General features: G+C 48.6%; 1 protein-coding gene across 1 annotated transcript; it reads left to right on the top strand.

The window, feature by feature from the left end:
- Positions 1-760: 760 nt before the first annotated feature.
- Positions 761-1,354, top strand: LOC119429968 (forkhead box protein O1-A; the record flags this gene model as incomplete). Its single annotated transcript, XM_037697444.1, has 1 exon — positions 761-1,354. A coding segment is annotated over exon 1 (594 nt), but the record flags the coding sequence as incomplete, so codon positions are not given.
- Between the last annotated feature and the right edge of the window lie 161 nt (positions 1,355-1,515).

Here is a 1,515-nt window from a genome sequence, read left to right as displayed (position 1 = left end):
TAACAATATAAAAAAAAAGATACAAGAGATTTAAAATGAAAGGCAGCAGAAAGAAGAAAAAAATCTTATTATATCTGCCCCTTTTTTCAAACAATTATTTCAATCATAATAATTTTCAATTTTCAATTTTTATGACATAAATATTTTAATTATTTTAACCCAAAACTTGATGTAAAGTAAACGTTTTTTTTTAGCAATTTAAAAACTAATATCACTGAGAAACATTGCATTTCAGGTCAGTCCTCAGGATAAAAACAAAGACCTTATTTTACTGTCGACGTCATTCATTGGTTAATCTCGACTGTCAATCAAGTGTGGGCGGAGTCAGCGGACAAACGCGACTTCCAGTAAAGTCCCGCTCACATGCTGCTCAGCTCAGAGTCAACAGGCTGGACGGGACGCGACGGAACAGCCCTCACAACTGGATACCATCAACAAACCAGCCGCTCAACACATTCCTACCACTTTAACAACTTTATTCCACTTTAAAGACCATTTAGAAGCTGACTTTATAACGGTTTCCACAGGTTTGTGCCGGCTTGGGATGTGACAGCCAGTGGAGATTTCTTTTTTTTTTTTTTTTTTTTTTCGCCCAGGCGGAGCACTCCTCCTCCGCCTCCTCCGCCTCCTCCTTCTTTCCCGGTCAGACTTTTCCTTCTGTTTGCAAACATTTCGCGCGTGACCTTGCTACTTTCGTGGTGCGACAGGGTTTGTCACTCTTACGTGTCACTCTAACACCCCTGTCAGTCACCTCTCGACCATGGCGGAAGCGGCCCAGCAGCCACATCTGGTGGAAATCGACCCGGATTTCGAGCCCCTGTCGCGGCCCCGCTCGTGCACTTGGCCCCTGCCCCGGCCGGAGTTCATCAACCCGGGCGACTCCAACACGTCCTCGCCGGTGCCCTCCGTGAAGCAGGAGCCGGGCGGAACCTCCGAGTTCATCAACAACCTGAGCCTGCTGGAGGAGAACGAGGACTTCTCGGAGGAGAAGCCCGCCATCCTGTGCGGCGACTTTCAGTGTCAGGAGAACTGCGTGCACCAGCAAGCCCCGCAGCAGCAACATCATCCGCAACATCACCCGCAACTTCCGCATCAGCAGCAGCAGGTGCCGCTTCTCTCCACGCCGGTCGGCTCGTCGTCTCCCGCGGCCGCTGCAGCCGCCGCTGCCCAGAGGAAGAGCAGCTCGTCCCGGCGGAACGCGTGGGGGAACATGTCTTATGCAGACCTCATAACCAAAGCTATCGAAAGTTCTCCAGAGAACAGATTGACTTTGTCTCAGATTTATGACTGGATGGTGAAGAGTGTGCCTTACTTCAAGGACAAAGGAGACAGCAACAGTTCTGCGGGTTGGAAGGTGAGCTTTTCTCCTTTTGGCACTTTACAAGGTTGCACGATATTTGGGGGGGGGAACCGCGATATTTTTGGCGATAAAACAATATTTTCCACCTTCCTTTCTTTTTCTTCTGTCATCATTATCTAAACCAGGTAACATCAAGGCAAGTGAGAGTTCCACAT

This window comes from Nematolebias whitei, unplaced genomic scaffold, assembly GCF_014905685.2.
Source record: "Nematolebias whitei isolate Nwh7 unplaced genomic scaffold, NemWhi1 Nwh_scaf_12959, whole genome shotgun sequence".
Classification (NCBI taxonomy): domain Eukaryota; kingdom Metazoa; phylum Chordata; class Actinopteri; order Cyprinodontiformes; family Rivulidae; genus Nematolebias; species Nematolebias whitei.
This window is presented reverse-complemented; position numbering and strand designations above follow the sequence as displayed.